The sequence below is a fragment of the Emydura macquarii genome, unplaced genomic scaffold (genome assembly GCF_026122565.2).
Source record: "Emydura macquarii macquarii isolate MOO-44397 ecotype Brisbane River unplaced genomic scaffold, CSIRO-AGI_Emac_v2 contig_1644, whole genome shotgun sequence".
Taxonomy (NCBI): Eukaryota; Metazoa; Chordata; order Testudines; family Chelidae; genus Emydura; species Emydura macquarii.
This window is the reverse complement of record NW_027131781.1, coordinates 23,860,739-23,878,732: the sequence shown is the minus strand read 5'-3', so window position 1 is coordinate 23,878,732 and position 17,994 is coordinate 23,860,739. Positions and strand designations below refer to the sequence as shown.

At 41.7% G+C, this 17,994-nt stretch overlaps 1 protein-coding gene across 4 annotated transcripts in view; it reads left to right on the top strand.

The window, feature by feature from the left end:
• Positions 1-17,994, top strand: part of ALDH1A2 (aldehyde dehydrogenase 1 family member A2) — a 69,162-nt gene that overhangs the window by 29,125 nt on the left and 22,043 nt on the right. For all 4 annotated transcript variants that reach the window (XM_067555938.1, XM_067555935.1, XM_067555937.1 and 1 more), the window contains exons 2-7: positions 2,278-2,382; positions 2,599-2,739; positions 4,307-4,436; positions 12,257-12,318; positions 15,478-15,606; positions 15,734-15,847. In XM_067555938.1, coding sequence (XP_067412039.1) covers positions 2,278-2,382; positions 2,599-2,739; positions 4,307-4,436; positions 12,257-12,318; positions 15,478-15,606; positions 15,734-15,847 — 681 coding nt within the window. The remainder of the gene's footprint in view (positions 1-2,277; positions 2,383-2,598; positions 2,740-4,306; positions 4,437-12,256; positions 12,319-15,477; positions 15,607-15,733; positions 15,848-17,994) is intronic.

Genomic DNA, 17,994 nt, shown 5'->3' with positions numbered 1-17,994 from the left:
ATGCGAAGTACAGGTTTTGTCCGGGCAGGGTCAGCGGTTGGTGTTAGCTGATCTGTGAGGATGCTAGAAGGGTATGAAATGTGCATCAAGAATTCATGTCTTGTAGCTATGAACTCAACAGTGGGCCAATTGTCACCAAATGCATGAATTTTTCCAGTGAAAATGGGCCAGGCTTCATGAAGAATTTCAAGAAGGGATGTGGATTTTCTTAGTGAAAATGGGCTGTTTTCAAGTGAAGATGGGTTCACACTGAAAACTTGTGGAATCTTATGTTTTCCACCCAATGTCAGTGCCCAAATCACCACTGAATTATTGTATTTTGGGTGGTAGGATGGCAGTGGTGAGAACAGCACTAACAGAAACAGCCACGTTCCAGTCTACCAGCAATAAAATATTATGACCCACCTATTTTGAATTTCGCAGATTTCTAGATTAAAAACGAATTTTGAGATATTCTCTGAGTGATGTAGATCTTTTCTGTTGTAATGAATGAAGGGTCAGACCTTGAGTGCCTTACTCATGGTTAGGGTGTACAGGGTACATACAACTCTGAGTAGCATGCGATATGTGCTGATGCCATAGCTGGGGTGCTCCGACAGAAATCCTATCTTCAGCGGTGCAGTATATTCCCATCTGTCTGCCTTGCCTGCTCTGTGGGCTTGGGAGAGCACAGCTCCATGTTTTTGGGGTGGACTGTGCTGCAGGGCCGGAGGAAGGGAGCACTTGTGATCAGTGTGCCCCTGCGTAATGGCCACCCACAACGTGGTTTCCCAGCACACCAGAAAAATCTGTTGTCGTTAAAAAATCTTAATATAAACCATAAACAGTGGAGTAATGATGCCTACAATTTAGAGATAGCTCTGTGTAGTCTGTGCCTCATCATTCATGGTGTCAAGGGCCTCCTAGCAAAGTGGGTGGACATTCAACACTTTGCAAGATTGGTCCCTGTGTGCAGTGAAGGATTGATACCACATTATGCTGAGCCTCTTCAACTCCCATTGACTCAAAGGGTCACTCAGCTTCTTGCAAGATCTAAGGGCCCAGAAGGAGCTTTCTGTGCTTTAACCAAAGAAAGGTGCTTACCATATAAACACAATTTAAACTACCTTACAGGAAAAGGGACTTTACTCCTGTCACTCCACTTTATGTGGATGAGCTCCTGACCCCACTGAAGTTAGTGGCAAAACTTCCATTGACTTCACTGAGGCCAAGACTTCCCTCTACAGGGACTTATTATAAGGGGACATTTCACATTTGCTAATAAAAATTATATAGTGTACTCCAAAGTCATGCAGTAGAAGTTTGGACCCCTACCAATACAAAGTCCAGTAGTAATGAACCTTTGCCAAAATAGCAATTGATTGGCAGAATTAGAATCTGAATTTGATTTGTCCATGACAATTGAGATGATTTAGGCACTAACAGGACTTAATAGTAATTTCCATTGATCCGTGCAGATAAGTGATACATTTAATTCTGTGCTGCAACTTTTTAATTTGGCCATAATCAACTGACCGTCTATTGGAGAATTGTGATGTTTGAGATTACTTAAAATTGACTGGTTATATCAGTGACAAAACATTTACTTACTGAAATGGGCTTTGAGTGACTAATCCACCATCTTGCCTTAACACTGGTTATTTCAAGGTTTTGCTCCCATAATTTGGTGATATGTGATTGTTTTTGTACAGTAGGTGAATCAAATTTCAATTTCACCCATGGTGAAAAATTCCAGAGGGGTAACCATGTTGTTGCTTTTGCTGTATACAGCCTGCGAGTCCTGTAGCACCTTAAAGACTAACAAATTCCTGAAGGCATAAGCTTTCGTGGGCTGCAATCCACTTTGTCAGATGCCGTCATGCATCGTTGACTCTCGTTGTAATTCCAACCATGCCACTTAGGCCCAGATCCTCACAGGTATTTAAGCTCCTAACTGCCAATTAAATCAATGGAAGATAGGAGCCTAAATACCTTTGCAGATCTAGGCTTTAGGGGCTAATCGTGCTTCTGTGACAAAACTCCCCCTGACATCAGGGACAGCAGGATCAGGCCCTTAATCTTCACTTTTGAACATTGTAACTTTTAGTCAAGCAGCAATGAGTTCAACACCTTGGTGCCAGCATCTGCAGACCTTTACTGATGGCTTTACAGTGACTTCAGTGAGGTTCTCATGTGAGTAAAATGCTACTTGCATAACTAAAGGTTTGCAGGAGCTGGTACCTACAAAATGACTCAAAGCTTTAAAGTATCTGTTCTTCTTCTTCTTCCCCTTTTTAGATTTTCATAAATAATGAGTGGCAAAATTCTGAGAGTGGGAACATATTCCCAGTGTATAATCCATCGACAGGAGAGCAGATCTGTGAGATCCAGGAAGCGGACAAGGTAAAGCATCCCTGTGAAATGGTTAGAAATGTTCACTAGACCAAAACCTACACCTCCTACTACGCCACTCCAGAATCCCATGACTAAACAAACCTTTTATTAATCCTGCCCCCTATAGTATGATTATGGTATATTGTCCGTGAGGAAACTTCAGATGTCAAATAATACTCTGTCAGTGTTTACCCCGGGGCTTTGTTGTTTCTTCCTCCTCGACAGGTCGATACGGACAAAGCAGTGAGGGCAGCTCGTCTTGCTTTCTCTCTAGGCTCAGTGTGGAGGAGAATGGATGCATCGGAAAGAGGCCGTCTCTTGGATAAACTAGCGGATTTGGTTGAAAGAGACAGGGCAATTCTTGCTGTAAGTGGTGTAGGGGAAAAATCAAGAATTATTTCATGTATGAGCTTTACATTTTGAAGGCAAATAAATTCATAGATTTGTAAATGTGAGTGACATTAGCACTCTGGTGTCAGATTGACTAATATGTCTGAAAAGGTTTTCCATATATTCAAATGGGCTTTGGATCAAGCTCTGCATGTGTATTCTTAACTTGGTTTTATAATCTAAAATAAGAAAATGGAAAACCACATAAGACAAATTGTGCCACAATTGATAAAAATGATAGTTGAAATGCTATGCAGTACTGAACCAGTAATGCAGAGTTTAGCAATTTTGCTGTTTAGCACATACGTTAAGCATATAACTGCAGTATTGTTAATGTTGTTTTCTGCATGTCAAGTGCTTTAACCTAAGATGGTGAACATCTTAATTCCAGCTTTGTCAACAGTTAAATCATGTGTGCTGTAAAATCAGCCCAGGGAGAAGGACGCGCACAACAAACTGAGTTCACTCTGCCTATCATTTGATTTGCATGTCTAAAACCAAATTCTTTGCTGAATTGCACCACAGGCAATGCCACTGACTCCAGTTTGGGATGTAAGTCAGTGCAGACTTAGGCCCCTACTCTTCTGTATATAAATTGCATTTATTGTCTGTATCTGGTCATGTGTTATCCCTGTTATCTTATCTGCACTGTACCCAGGCATAACAATTTCTATTAGCTAATGGTAACTGTTGAAAGTCAGTTAAGCTACTCAGCATCTAAGGAAATTTTATTGGATTCTTTTCACTAAACAAGAATAGGGGCTGTTAAGAGGATGCCTAATAAGATACTGTTGTCAATAGGAATATTGAATTAAAAATAAGACCCTTAGCCTGCTAAATTATGAGCTGCCCTAGGGGAGATCTTGTTTATTTGATGGTAGTAAATAAATTGGCTGTACACTATAGATATCCCAGGCCACAGCAGGGGTCTTGGCAGCCATATACAGAAAATTTTATATTCACATCAGTTATATAAAGAGGGATATGTCCATTCTTCTCTTTATGGATTCAGATAAGAAATGTATGGTTGCAAAGAGCCCACACTCAGCTGTTATCATCAACATAACAGAACCGAGTTTGACAGGCATTTTTATCTTGGCTCCCAATTAAAGAAATGTTGTGTGTATATATTTGACCAAACACAGTGACTATTAGGCGCGCGCACACACACACACACTGAAAATCACTGAGATTTTAGGAGCTTTTAAAATTACTATGATTTTTCAAGAAAAATTCTGTATGTTTCAGATCAGTTGAAATATTAAACAAAACTTTCACTAGACAACTCTTGAGAAGTCTTTGTTTCTAGTATTATAGCTACCAAAAAAAAAAAAAAAAAAAAAAGTAGCAGTAAAAAAGGGGTCTTGGTAGCTATTCTGAAGCGTCTGATGTAAGACTATACCAGGGAAGCCTGGTTTGGTCCTCATTACTACTCTTCCATCACTAGTGTCAATATGTGAGTGGTTGGATAAGGAGTATTGCAGTCTATGCAGCCTGATGTGCTACTTTGCTCATATTCTCTTCACTTTCTCGTGTCCTTCAGACCATGGAATCACTGAATAGTGGCAAACCCTTTCTTCAGGCTTTCTATGTAGATCTCCAGGGAGTCATCAAAACCCTGAGGTATTATGCAGGTTGGGCAGACAAGATTCATGGCATGACCATTCCTGTGGGTAAGTAGAATTCACAGAAGCAGCAGATTCTACTTGCAATATGATTCTTCTTTGGAAGTTTGTTTATATATGTACACAAACATATATACATGGGCCAAATGGAGCACCCAGGAGCCCTATGAAATTATGGACCAACTTCTTGTAGAAAGTGGAGGAAGCCCTACAATTGGATTACTTAAAATCAGATTGGAAAAAATCACTAGGTAATATGCTATTGAGTACAGTATTGGCATAGGGATGGCCTAGATAACTAGATCACCTACTGTGATTAAAGTCAATGGAAAACTTCACATGCAGGGCCCAAGCATAATTTTTTCGGGCCCAGTACAAACATGAAACACGGGCCTCCTCCCACACATATACCACAATCCCTCATCCCATACATACAATCTCATGAGCCATAAAAAAATTTTCCCTCATGGTAATGGGGGTTGCAGCCTGGGCCGAGCCACTGGGCCCTGGTAAAGTATACCCTCCCTCCCCCCCCCCCCCCCGCGCATATGGGCGCCCTTTTCACATGCACATCCAAAGGAATGTTTGGACCCCTAGGTATGTGTATAGTGAGGTAGCCCATAGATAGCTTTTGATATCTATATTTAAATATATACATATAATTGTCAGGATGGATATTGTGGCACTCTGATACATTTGAAAAAATAGCACTGTGTAAAGCCAGGCATAATTTAAGCAAATTCTGTGCATAATCGTTTACATAGCTCTTCCACTGAAGCCACTTCTTACTTTTGATCTCTATCACCCCCTGCTTTTCCCACTTTGTTGCCTTAGTTGTGCTAATTTGTGTGTTATAAAATGGGGATTATTAATACCCAGCATGCACTAGGCTGTGACTATCCAACTCATTTTACTTGTGACTCAAACCGGATCCAAATTCACAGATACGTTGAGAGTGTTTGTAATTTCATTAGAGAGAAACTTCTGTCTGTAAATACAAGTTATTCTATGTTATATTATCAGCTTCCTTCTGATGTGCAGTGAGATCAGTGTTTAATAATGCATGTAGGAGAAAATCTGGGGCATAAGTGGTGGGGAATACATTTTTCTGCTCCTATATTTTAGTAAAGAGATAAGAAAATGTAGCTGAGTTTTTTTTAGCTTTCATTTTTAGCTGACAACCCACTCGCTTTCCATTTTCCATTGAAAGCATACTTGTTTGTGGTCCATGATGAGATTGCCTACAATGGCATATGGCCCATCCATGCCTGATATTAGCAAGTATCTCCAGTGGCTTGAGCTGGGACACTAAATAGGGAGGGCTCTGACTTACTACAGAGACTACTTTCCTAGATGTCTCACCTGGATCTCACCCACATGCTCAGAGGCTAACTGATCGCCATATTTGGAGCGGGAAGGAATTTTCCCCCCAGTCAGATTGACAGGGTTTTTTGTCTCTCTCTGCAGCCTGGGGCACAAGTCACTTGCTGGTTTGACTAGAGTAAATGATGGATTCTTTGTAACCTGAAATCTTTAAATCAAAATTTGAGGACTTCAGTAACTCAGCCAGATTTTATGGGTCTGTGACAGGAGTGGCTGGGTGAGGTTCTGTGACTTGCAGTGTGCAGGACGTCAGATGAGATGATCACGATGGTCCCTTCTGGCCTTAAAGTCTATGAGTCAGTGTATTTTCATACAGAAATGGCACTGTCATATTGTGTATAAGCTCTTCTGTAAGGACTAAAGACAATATTACCACCGGATTCTTTGTGTCCTGCTTCCACTTTAAATTTACACAAGCAAAAGCACACCATAAATTCAGATAGTCAGCAAATTTCCTGCTCCCTAATCCCTTCTTCCCTTGTCAGTGAATGCCTCCTCCTCACTTATGAGCCCAGCAGGAACATAAAAGTGAAGTCGGTCAGTAAGAGGCATTGCCAGCTCAGGAGAACAAATATTCGCAGCTTATTCAGGGAAGCAGTCGTTAAACTGAGTTTGGTAGTGAAGTGGTCCAAGTTCCTGGAGATGCATTTTCAGCAAGCCTCCCTAAGTGCAAATCACAATTGCCTGCACAGTTACCTGTATCCATATCCGAGTGCAAATGTAGGATTTTCCAGGTGCAAATGGGTGAATTCTCAGTTTCTGAGGGTGCAATTTGGCCCTTTTAAACCAGTAAGAATTTTCTCTCAGAGTCTGATTCACCACCATGTTATTCTGGTAAACTCACTGCTGTTAATAGAGTGACACCAGGGTAATGTGAGTTATGCCAGTGTAAAGCTGGAGTTACCCAGTGACGATTATTTACATAGTTACAGTCAACTTGTCGAAGGAAATCAGACATGACAACAAAAACACAAAAAACACCTAATTAAATTTCTTTCCCCATCCCTGGCTGTTAAATGGGGTAATGAATTAGACACCCTACAGTCCTCTGTTTTTTTTTCTTTTTTTACAAGACTTTTCTTCTCTAAAACAACTAAAGACCAAGGAGAGAGGGGAGGAAGGCACTGGATACAGGGGTGGCTAAGAAGGAAGAGTGTTCGTCCAAGTCACATTTGTTCTGGTCTCAGTATTAGGAAGGGCTCCACCCTGCCCTTTGCTCCCTATTGCAAAACTGCATTGATTTCAAGGAAAGCAGACTCAGGCCCTGACTAGAAACGCTTCGATTAATAAAGCTATTGCAGTCCAAAGTGTAGTTGTAGCAACGGCATATGACACCTCACAAGTTATTGTACCGCTTCTGCTCTGCCATGCCATCAACACAAGCTGTTTCTGGGGCTGAATCTCTCATCTCTGTTTTCCCTGGTTTTGTACATGCCACTGTGTGATCCATATGGCTACACATTAGACCCACCACATTACCATTTACGTGGAAACTAAATACCCAGGACTAGGTCTGACTTCTGTGAGAGAATTGGGCAAATATACCGACTGGAAGGCATTGCAATACCCAACCAGAGATCCCTGAATATATCAACATGATTTTCTAGCTGGGATATTAAAAAAATAAATCTTTGGGCCAGATTTGCAGCTGCTGTGAACTGGGACCTCTATTAACATCAATGCATGATGCCAATTTACACCAGCTGAGGATACTGTTAAAAAAAATAACATATGCTCTTTTCTTTACACATATTTTAATACAACTCAAAAACGAGACAAATTAGTTTGTTTTTCTGCTTTTACCTTAATGATTTGATAGAAAAAAAATAGGAGAGGTGGCAGATTAGCCGCCCGGCTGAAGACTGAAGTTCCTGACCTACCAAATGGCTACAGTATGGATGGCAACAGTGCAAGCTTCACATGTTGCCCTGCCATATGCCTCAATCCTAACCTGGAGGTACCATCGCTAGAAGTAAGAAGGAAATGCAGAGCCCCATGTGCAATCCTTATTCATGCTGGTGAACATGCACTCCTGCAAGATGCCCCATTTGAAACCAAAGGGATGACTTGTCTAGGTGCTCACTAGCATGAGTAAGGGGCGCACAGTTGGCCTCTCGGCCCATTTGTTCTTGTTTCTTTGCTTATTGCCTACAAAGATGTTGATTAATAATGAATGAAGTGGTGAACTTCCTGATACAGACACTCGTCAGCTGAGACCTAGAGGGTGACCTAGTTCTTAACTGAAAAGTCATCAGGCAGTGACAACTTCCATTTACTACTAATCTGGGCTGGATTTGAATTAGTGGCCTTGATGTGGAATGACAGATCCTGTTGCCATTCCCGGTAACTTTCTAAACTATCTTTCTCCGAAATAATCTTTTAGAAGTCTTGGAAGTGGTTAATAGGGATGATACTTTTGGATTTCACAGCTGTCTCTGTGATCTGCTTTCTCACCAAACCCAGAGCTGTGTGTTTTATGCTGAGTAATGGGCTAATAATGCAAACAAAGATGTCTAATAACAGCCACAGTGCAACATACCAGAGCCCTGTCTACCAGGGCTAATTTAGCTGATTTAAAGCTGTCCCAGTGGGAAGCTTGTCCTTCAGGAGCAATGGCCAGAGTTAGTGGACAGCAGATTTGCTCTCCCATGGGGGTTCAGAGTAAACTGTCTCAAGTGACAACAGCTCACGCTCCTGAAGCACTTGCAGAAAGGTTCAGGTGCTGCAGAGATTAAAGTCAAGACCTTTGTGCCTGGCACAGATGGATCTTCTTTCAGTCACCTCGGTGTGGGTGTCAGATATACAGACCTCACTCTGGCAGTCTCCTGCCTGATGACAGCTACTCAGAGAGCACTGGGGAGAGTGAGTGAGAATTAGCACATTTTCATACCATCTTAAAGTAGCAGTGTTTTCATTACTGTGGGTTTTACAAGTTTATATTAAAACTATAAAAGTTTCATTGTTGCCTGTTTAGTTTCTGAGAACAGGGGATTCAAGCTTTTTAACTATCACTGTTTAGTTAAAATGACTCACTTCATCAAACTTAGTTGTTCTGCCATTGCAAAAACCTGTTTTATGGTGTGTACTAGGCAGTCTAGACACGCACCTTTGGCATTTCCAACTTTACCTTCATCCTCTGTGTAATTTGAAGCCTGCAATGACTGCTGAAAGAAATGTTATTAAACATTCCCATAAATTCCACCATAATTGTGAAGACAGTGGATAACTAACATTTGAAGTAGGTGTCAAAAAACGGCAGGTATTCTGGACTGGCAGAAGCCATGGCAAATTGGAGGTATCACTGTGAAAAAAACTCCAAGTGAGGAAAGAACATGCCATTCATGTCTAATCAAATTAATTGTAATTTGCCTAACTTCACAACCATGTTTGAGTTCACTGCAGCTTCACCTCATCAGGCATGACATAGTGCAGTAATGATGGGAGAGGGATGGCCAAAACGCAAATGGTGTTACTGCCCTGTTAGTATTAGGTTGTCAGAGACTTTCTGGCTAGGATCCATTTCTCTTGGTGTTACCGAACATAGGCTGGTATTTTCACTTAACACTTCTATGATTCTTTCTAAAATATGCTCTAAATAGAGCATTTAAATAATTTTGAAATACCTTCACTATAGTTCCTACTGTTCTTTTCTTTCTGTCTAAGCCAAGCAGACCAAGTTGACTCATTAGTGGCGTACCAAGGGTTCCCAGTGCCCGGGGACCAAGCCTATATTTGTGCCCACCCCTGCAGTCCTCATGCACCTCCCCCCGTGCAGGGCAGGAGGGGTCCTGGCGCCACCCCCTAGTTGTCCCGGGGATGGAGGTCTGTACCTGTGGGGGGTGGGCACAAATGCAGGCTTGGCTCCATCGCCCTCCCCTCCCCGCACTCATTCGCCATGTGGTACACGCCTCTCCCACTGCAGCCCTGAAGACAGATGCTGGCTCAGATGGGGCAGCCAACCCCCCCCAGCCTGGGGTGGGGGGCTGGGCCAGGCTGGCCCCTCACGACACGCTTGGAGAGGTGCTGAGGGGTGCCCCTCAGAGCCTCTGGTGCTCACTCACTTGCTACTCCAGGCCTGCAGTCCGGCGCTGGCTCGGACGGGGTGGCCTCACCCTCTCCCCGCCCCCAACCTGGGAGGGGGAGCCAGGCCAGCCCTTCATGATGCGCAGGGGGTGCAGGAGGCTCTGTGCCCCTCAGAGCCTCCTGCGCCCTCACCCGTTGTGAAGGACCAGCTCAGTGCACCCACCCCCACACTTGCCCAGCGCCAGCTTGGATGGGGCTGCCTCAGCCCTCCCCAACCTGGGGGGGTGCACTGGGCCGGCCCTTCACGATACGCGGGGGGGGAGGAGGGGGAGGGAGGTGCTGAAGGATGCCCCTCAGAGCCTCCTGCGTCCCCTGCCTCCTGTGCGTGGTGAAGGGCCAGCCCAGTGCCCCCCCGCAGGCCAGCACCCAGGGGCCTGGCGCCTCCCGCATCCCCCCTCGGTATGCCACTGTGACTCAACCATCTTTCTTCTTCCCCCCATGTTATACTCTGTTTCTCTCTCCCTAATTCTATTAATCTTTTTCTCTCTCTCTGCCCCTCTTCCTCTTTGGTCTCCCTCTACTGCACACAGCCTGCTGATAATTATTTTATAGTTAATATTCTGTTTCTGGTATCTTGAAAACTTTGAAGCCAAATCCCAGCTGATTAATGTACAGCAGTGCATTATGTGTAGGTTTCCCCTGCCTACACAAAATGAAATAGACTTACAGAAACAAGTAAACCTAAAAAAGTTTGTTTCTAATCAAAGTCATGCTGACGCCTGTATTTAAAACCAAGAAACTTTCAGGATTAACCCATTTATTGTTACCAGACCTATGGGACAAATGTCTACTGCAGGTTCCCAAAATTGCTCAGTGCTCTAATTTTCTACCTTCCCCCTGAGATTGAGCCTACCTACACTTCTCACCAGTCTTATCCATATTTAGCTGAAGTGATTCCAATACATAAACAGCTGCGTTCCTACAGGTAAGGACACATGCAGAGACCAACAGCTCCAATGAGGGGCAATGGGAAAGGTTTGCATAGAGGAAAGATCAGACCCTCCAAATCAGGGAGCTTTCAGGTTTCTGTTTGCTTCTGAAGTGAGTCAACTTGCCCCCTTCACAATAGTGATTTAGCTAAGGAACCTGCCCCTGCTAAATGAACCCCAGGCCTGATACAGGTCTGATTTTAAAGCCTGGTACCAACCAAGTTTGTTTTTTGCCATCTTGGGTTTCAAGGCTTTAAAAAATAATGGTCAGTGATTCGGGTGAGGTAATGTCTTTTATTGGGCCAACTTCTGTTAGTGAGCGAGACAAGCTGTTAAGCTACACAGAGCTCTTCTCCAGTGATTCAGGAAGTGAATTAGATAATTCCCTTGCGACATGTACCAATAGACCTGCTGTTTGTGTATATGTTCTGCTTTGTTAGGTATTTCCTTTTCTCTTCTATATCTTCACTGACAGCACCCTTGATTGTTCACCCATCATTCATACTCATTCTGTTTTGGCTTGGTTTGGTTTTTGCTGCCCTGAGCTTCTCCCTGCCATCTTTACCTGATTATATTTTTCCTTGATCCTTTAAAAAAAATCTACAACTTATATTTTAGAGCAGTCCTATGTGATGCCACAGCGGCAACTGCTTGCTATTTGCTGTCATCTTTTTCAGAGAAATTGCATTCAGTTGCACATCAATTACAATTGCTTTTCGGACTCTCCAGCCTTCATTCACGGCTTTTAGTAGCCATGCTTCTCATTGGCTTCAGTGGGTGTTGGATGAACCCTATTTCATTAATTTCTGCAAATCTGCTTTCTTGTAACTTTATAGTGCTCTGTTCTATCCATCCCTTTATTCTGGAAATGGCCATTTTATGACATTTAATTTTTTCTTCTCTTCCTCTAGCCTGGAAGCAGAGGAGGCAAGTAAGTGGCTTCCTTTGAGGCCACTGACAAAACCTCTTTGGGTATGTCTACACTACAATTAAAAACCCGCAGGTGCCCGTGCCAACCGACTCAGGCTCAGCCTAAGGGGCTGTTTAACTGTGGTGTAGACGTTCGGGCTTGGGCTGGAGCCAAGCTATAGGACCCTGCAAGATGGGAGGGTCTCAGAGCGCAGGCTGCAGTGAACAGCCCCTTAGCCCAACCCCTGCGAGCACAGGCCGGCCAGCCACAGGTGTCTGACTGCAGTGTAGCCATAATCTGTGCATAGATTGTCCTCTTTCCCAAGGAACCAAGCATGCCCCCTTTGCATATGGTGCCTGAACACCTTTGTTCTGAAGAAACAATTTGGTTGCTCCCGATTTCCCACGCTGGCTCACAAAAAAAAAATTTCAATGGCTACTTTGTTTCTTTTACTGCCATCAAAGGCTGCTCCTTAAAGCTCTCTCCCCTCCACACACTTTTTTTGTTTTTTTGTTCTGCCAAATCAAACTGCTCTTGAGAGTAACCATTCTCCTCTGTTTCAGATGGAGATTATTTTACGTTCACAAGACATGAACCCATCGGAGTGTGTGGACAGATCATCCCTGTGAGTATCTCTGCTAATGCCTTGTATTTATTTTCATTTGAACCAGCTCTCTTTAAAAGACACACAAAACATGGACCTCGGCTATGTGTGTTTTCCATTACGAAAAAACGCTGAGCTCATATTGTTGACATATCTTTAACAGTCTCCCTGTGAATGCTTATTTGAACACGCTAAGAGGGTTTTAGCTCTGGTATTAGGAGTTAAGTTCTCAAGTCATAGATTTCTCATGATTAAAACAAGCAAAGCAAAACAGTGTTAATATGCTGTCATTGGTTATGGATGTTCACACAACTTATGGAAAACTGATGCTTTGCTGCAGCAGTCTTTTTTTATTTAGTTAGTTTTTACTGCAATTTAACAGACTCTTGCAAGTTCTTGGGAGATTATTATGTATTTTAATTCTCTTCTTTCCTGGTACTGCTTTTTATAAAGGTAGAGAGGAAGAAACTCCAGAAGACGTCATTACAGTTAACATTGTGCAGATTATTAAAAACATGAAGAGTTTATTGTATTTGTTGCAATAGAGAAAGACTTATTATTTCTTTAAATTTAATACCCCCCCTCCAATATGCACCCTCAGCAAACTCTTGTGATACATGGCATGGGAACTTAATTGAATAAGCATTCTTTTCAAAAGTACTGGTTAATAGTTTCTGGCAGAAATTTCAATGGGAGTCTTATGTATAGCTATTAAAATACGATGTGGAAGCTTTTTCTTTACAAAGCATTGGGGAACTAATCAAGATGGTCTCTAAATTTTTTGTTGATGTTGGTTTTTATTTTATTCATGTCCTACTGCAAGCCACTGACCATCCCGGGTGTGTCTGTAATAGGCAGCAATCCCAGTAAAAAGGAGCAACCCAAAAAAATGATTTTTAACAATGCAAAGGCCTTTTTTCTCATACTGTTTAGTATTATATTTTTTTGGTAAGGGGTGACTCTTGTGGCTGGCACTCTACATGAACACCATGTGACGGAGCTCCAGTCTAAGCCCCTCTCCTACAAACACCTAAACATATTCTTAACTTTTATTCACAGGACTAGCTCTATTGAATGAGAGACTTCAGTGGCAAGAGACTTGTATAAAGTTAAACATGTGCATAAATGCTGGCAGGATCAGAACCTTAACAGCCATTCCTAAGGCACTGGGCACTTCCTAGGAGCTGCTCAGTGACCCCAACTGACAAGTTCGGCTCAAGTCACTGGGAGCTGGGGGTACTTAGAACTTCGCTGGAGGTGCCCAAGATCCTGAAGAATGCAGGATTTATTTACTTAATTTAGATTTGTACAGAAGTATAAAAGGGATCCTGAATCCAAGGCTCTAGCCACCCCTGTGATATATTACAAAAATAAAATTAAACAGCTGGCACAGCACAAAACTCTCCTCCCTGCTCCAGATCTAACCCTCAGCAAAATCGACCCTCTGGAGTAGCCGTGCAGACTGAAGCATACCCTGAAGCAAACTGGGCCATTTGGCGGCTAGGGGTGCAAAGCTTCTCCCAGACCTGAGATCCCCTGGAGAACACTCTACTGCCAAGCTCCTCTCTTTTAAATGGATGGAGATCTAGTTCAAGTGCTTCTGCAGATCACAGCTATGGCAGCATGACACAAAGAGAGAGGAGATCCATTATGTAGATAGGTCTTAGGCCAGGATCAGGCTGTAAATTAGACACTAACAGCACAGTCCATTGCATATGCATTATGCAGATAGATAGGTTGAAGCTGCATATATTTTGATTTTTAGTGTCCAACATACCAAAACCTTCCTGGAGAAGGATGAGGAAAGACCTTGCAAGGTTCCTAACTAGGGATACCCATTTTCACCCTGCCAAATTTTGCACTTTAAAACTCTTCAGTTCTTTACTGTGATAGGTGATAGAAGTGCAAGCTGTCAGCATATTGTTGGCCCAATATCTCCACTCCCAAGTTTATGTACTGGCGATGGAATTAAAACATCACTCTGTCTCCACCATTTATAAACAACTGAGGGGGGGAAAAATTGGGTGTTCGGTGAAGGAAAGACATTTGTGTATTTTTTCAAGCTTGCCAGGGCTAGAGAGAGGTCTAGGAGAGTGGCAGCTGATATGCATCAGGCAGTAACACGTTCTAGCTAGTGGCTGACTCTTCATGACTGCTATTTCTATTTTCTTTCAAGTGAGATTATGAGTTACATCTATGAGTCCAAATCTGCAAACACAGATGTTAATAACTTTACTCACATGAGCATTTCCATTGAAATCAATGGGACTGCTCATGTTAGTAAAGTAAGTTACATGCATAAGTGTTTACGGGTCAGGCCCACCAAAGAGAGCCCAATACTTTGGATGATTACTATCAGAGGCAATCTTAACCATTTTGTGCAGCAAATAAATATAATGGGCCAAATTCCCTGCTATGGTAAATTGGCATCCTTCAGTTGAAGTCAATGGAGTTGCACAAATTTACAACGGCAGATAACATGGCTGGACCAATTTGTTGTCTCTATTTTTCTTGTGTGTTTCATACCAATTGAAGTTTCATACCAAGAAGTTTTAATGAAAATGCCACAGATAGCTGATCATCTTTCTGTCTTTGATATTTTCATGGCAATGATTTGTAAACATGTTAAAACTTCCTCAGTAAATAAATAGACAAAAAGAGTGCTGATACTGTAGAGATATTGGGGTGGTGGTGGAGTTATTTTTTGTAATCCCATCAATTAATTATGGTATGGGTTTGCCTAGAAATGTTATGGATTTCTTAAAAAGCATTCAAGGATTACAAACCACACACACACACTGGCACTGACACAAAATCATTCTTTCTGAACAACACAGAGCCAGGAGATATTTGTCCTGAACACACACACAAGTGCCAATCGCAAAATAGTCAATGAAATAAAAAGCTCTGATTAAAAAAAATTAACATATAATGCAAGATTCTTTTTGTGAAAATAAGGGGTGGAGGTATAATTCTTTGAGTAAAGGAGAAAGAAGAATTGAAAGGTCACTGTTGCCTTTTTCTTAATGGGGGTGATTAAAAAAAAACCCTTGCTTTGTGCTAGGAAAGATTTATGTAGAGGATAAGCCTGAGAAATCAGTGTGGTAGCAGCTTGACATCTTGAAAACAAAGCACCACTGCAATATTTTTCCATCTATCAACTTTTATTTTTTCCTACAGTGGAACTTCCCCCTGCTGATGTTTGCATGGAAGATTGCTCCAGCTCTGTGCTGTGGAAATACAGTAGTTATTAAACCAGCAGAGCAAACACCACTCAGCGCGCTTTATATGGGAGCTCTCATCAAGGAGGTAAGAATAATCGACAGGAATAATGTCTCCGTCTCTCCTTACAGCTAAGGAACTACCACAGCATGTCTAATTTAATTTGCTTGGTCAATTTTCACGAACCATGTTTCCTCTAATTCTGTTTTGATAGGCTGGCTTTCCACCAGGAGTAGTCAATATTTTGCCAGGATTTGGTCCAACTGCAGGCACAGCAATAGCTTCTCATGTTGGCATAGATAAAATTGCTTTTACTGGATCTACTGAGGTAAGTGAATTCTAATATTGGTGTAAGATATCAATCAAGAAAATATTTAGAGAGCTACCACCAAGTTCTTGACAGAAGTTCCTCCATGTCATCCAGCAGAAATGATATACCCACACCAGAATGGTCTGTCCTTTCCAGCTAAACCTACATATTATCGCGCTATCAAAGCAGAGGTGTCACTTTCCCCTTAACAGTTGCTGTGCCGAATATCTTGGCACAAGAAGCACACATGGAAAAATATTGCAAGAATTTCCTATGGGCTTGGGAGGATATGAAATAGGACACAAAAATAGGCAGATTGTGTATAGCATAAACCACAGGGTGCACAAGTCTCTCTTTGGTGTCCATAGTTAGTGTGACCTAGAAGCGAGTTGAAGAGGTTAACTCTGAAGGGAATGGTTTTAAACTACATAAAGGGAGCTGAACCAATCAGAACAGCGACTTTGCCTAACTCTCAAATAAGTGCAAAGATGAGTGTTCTCATTCAGGATGATAGAGATACTACAGGCTGAGGCCACTAGAAAAGGATCCTTATCTCTCAGTCTGAGGAGAAGAAAAAAGGAAGCTAGCAGGAGAGGAATCTCAGTAGGAGTTTCAGGGTTGGTAATATTTAGAGTGCTAATAACAGGCCCTGTTCCATTCAGACTTTGACAGACGGAAGGATCCTACAACTCCTGGGGTCTGTTCCCTCCTCGATATGTGTACATGACTCCCACTAGGGTCAATGGGCATTCTGTGTACATCAAGGGTAGACTACACTCTGTAGTGAGATAGATTTACTCTTGGTGTGAGATTATAACCTGATCCTGCAGCCCTTATATGCATGCCTGGTAACTCTCACTGAAGTCACTGAGAGCTTTGTGTGTGCAGTGACTGCAGGATCACATTAACATCTTACTTTAAATACTTTTTGATGCAATGAAATCTATAATGAAGCTTAGATTCCACAGTGCATTGGCCTAAATTGTCAGTAAAATGCATATGCAGTTGTGCGCCTAGTGTGAACGCACAATTACCTTGCAGAAAATTAGTGTAATTGTGTATGGATTTTTATGAATATTTAAGTTATAATGTACCAAAAGTAACAGTCAATTGCAACAAACATTTCAAATTACTTTGAGAAACTACAACAGTTTATTACATCTTCTGTTTTTTAACCAATTTACACTAGCATCATAGAATATTGGAAATCTTAATACAAGCTCTCTCTCTCTCTCTCCCCACCCTACCCTCCATAAATTAAGTTGAAGCAATTGTTTTCATAAAGATATGTGGTCTGTGTTTAAGATAAATATTCTATTATACAGGATGTTGCGCTGTTTGGAGGAGGAATAATACAGATGGGTTAGGTTTCAAAGTTGTCTTTTGTAGCCAAAATAAATTTTTATTGTAGTTCCAGACAGCTTTAGTTTTAATAGGCGTTTAAACTCAAAAGCTGTGGGTTTTATACTAACTCAGTGCCTACCTTTAAAAGCCTTACTAATAGGAAGTGAAAAGCATTACAGAGATGAAAAAGCAATTCTCTAAGAACCAAAAGCAAGAACAGATGGAACATTTTAATGCAGAGTTAGTGTAAACTGTTCCATATTGTTTCTGATTTCCTGTAACACTGAATTCTTGTAACAGCAAGTCAACATTGTAACATTTTAAACATGGTACTGTAATATCATCTGTTACACAGAGCATCAGACTTCTCAGTAACAGTTTTCACTTTTTTTTAATGAAATAAAAATGGAAATATTTTATGTCTACTCTTATCTACAGCAGGTCAATTGTATATTCCAATGATGTGATTTCCTCCAACTATCAGATATTTGCAGAGTCCGAATATTCCATTCCAGGTGCTAGCAGACAGTTAATATTTTAGCTCTAACAAGTTAATGATAAAACCTATTAGAAGAAAAGCAAAATTATTCAAGTTTAAGGGCCTGTAGCATGGATTTATCTCAAGTCTCCATCACTAAACTCCTTGCTTATACAGTAAACAATTCATATTTTTTCTGCAAAAGCTAATTAAGATCCCCATCTGCCTGCAGAAACCACCTTTTATTGGAGAATCAGAATTAATTGGGTTTTATTGTCTATTTTAGGCAGAGTTCCTTTAATGGGGTGGTGGGGAAAGAGGTCATTCTTGGTACAATTTCATA